Here is a 1,707-nt window from a genome sequence, read left to right as displayed (position 1 = left end):
GAATATGGACTGACAGATGGCTACCAACCCCAAAATCCTTCAAGGTGACAAGCCCTCAACCCCAAGAGTTTACAGGTAACATGGTGGAATCTCTACTTGACCGGGAGACAGGGGGTTGGAACAAAAATCTAGTGTGTAGCGTTTTTCTCCCTTATGAAGCAGAGGCCATATTAAGTATTCCTATTAGCCATACTTTCCCTATGGATGCTCTAACTTGGGCATGGACCCAAAATGGGAGATTTACAGTGAGTAGTGGGTATAGAGTAGCATGCAGTTAGTTGATGGGACAAAGGGATAAGTTTGATGAGGGTGAGACGTCAAACCCGAAGAAGTGGAACGAGTTCTGGAATTTGATTTGGAGACTAAACTGCCCAAGCAAAGTAAAACAGTTTATGTGGAGGGTGTGCAAGAACATCCTTCCCACGAACTACGGCCTCAAGCTCAAAAGAATCACCATGGAGGATGCATATGGGGTGTGTGGAAAAGTAGAGTCTTCGGGGCATGCTCTTTGGGACTGTGAGGTGGCAAAGGCTATTTGGAGGGAGTCAAAACTTACCTTGCCAAAGTTTCATAGCCCTTTACGAGATTTCATGGATGTTGTGTGGAAGATGTAGGAAGTCAAAAGGGAGATCAGCTGGGAGACCTTTGCCACTACAACTTGTTGCATCTGGAAAAATAGGAATGCCACAAAGTTTGAAGGCCGTGGGAAGGCGGAGAAGGTAGTTGCTAAGGAAGCCGAGATGTTGGTGGGGGAATTCTGCTCGCTGAATGAAGCCTTGAATCATACAACATCAATGAGAAATGTAAAATGGACGCCTCTGTGTGAGGGGTGGTACAAAGTAAATGTAGATGGGGCGGTGTTCAAAGAAGCAAGCAGCTATGGAGTTGGTGTTGTAATTAGAAATGCACAAGGCCAGATTATGGGAGCAATGAGTAAGAAGCTGAATTTGCCGTTAGGTGCTATGGAAGTGGAAGCTAAGGCTTTTGAGGAAGGGTTACTACTTGCAGGGGATCTTGGGCTCAAAAATGTGATTTTGGAAGGTGATGCTCAAGTGGTGACCAATGCGCTGTTGGGAAAATGTCTTCCTCCAACTTCAATCCAAATGATTGTGTTAGGATCAAAGCTTTGGAAGCAGAAGGTCCAAGAATGGAAAATCAATCATGTTCGCAGAACAGGGAACACTGCAACCCACCTTATGGCTCGAAATGCCAAACTTGTTTATGACTGTGTGGTATGAGTGGAGGATACTCCACCCATTATTCAATGCCAAGTGCATAATGATGTAATCCTATTGAACCAAAGTTCAGTTTAATGAAAGTTTATTTGAGTTTGAGTATCAAAAATTAAAATTTTAAATTTTCATCAAAAATTCACGTGGGGTGAAAACCAAAAGGTGAAATGGAAAAAAGAGAAGAGGCTTGACAGATGTGTTGGTGAGAGCCTCTTGTTTTACAAAACCACCGAGAAGAAGAAGAAGCAAAAGTAGCAGCAATGGTGTTCTGCAGCAACAACGTCTGCTAAATTTGGTTTTACAAAACCCTCTTCTTCTTACTCTACTTCTTTTCAACCCTCTTGTTCCCCAAAAATTTGCAAAGAAATCAAAACTTTTGTTTCGCTCCAGTATCCAGTTACCGGCCGAAACCCTCTTCTTCTTCTCTTTATTTTATTTTATTTTATTTTATTTATTTATTTATTTTTGCTTGAAA

The 1,707-nt window shown here is 42.1% G+C and overlaps 1 protein-coding gene across 1 annotated transcript; it reads left to right on the top strand.

Moving 5' to 3' along the window:
• Window positions 1-281: 281 nt before the first annotated feature.
• Window positions 282-1,238, top strand: LOC136070491 (uncharacterized). Its single transcript, XM_065780497.1, has 2 exons — window positions 282-610; window positions 680-1,238. The coding sequence occupies exons 1-2, from the start codon at window positions 282-284 to the stop codon at window positions 1,236-1,238; spliced, it is 888 nt and encodes a 295-aa protein (XP_065636569.1).
• The last annotated feature ends 469 nt before the right edge of the window (window positions 1,239-1,707 follow it).

Source organism: Quercus suber, unplaced genomic scaffold (genome assembly GCF_002906115.3).
Source record: "Quercus suber isolate HL8 unplaced genomic scaffold, Cork oak 2.0 scaffold_237, whole genome shotgun sequence".
NCBI lineage: Eukaryota > Viridiplantae > Streptophyta > Magnoliopsida > Fagales > Fagaceae > Quercus > Quercus suber.
Note: the sequence above shows the minus strand (reverse complement) of the source record. Positions and strands in the feature narration are given on the sequence as shown.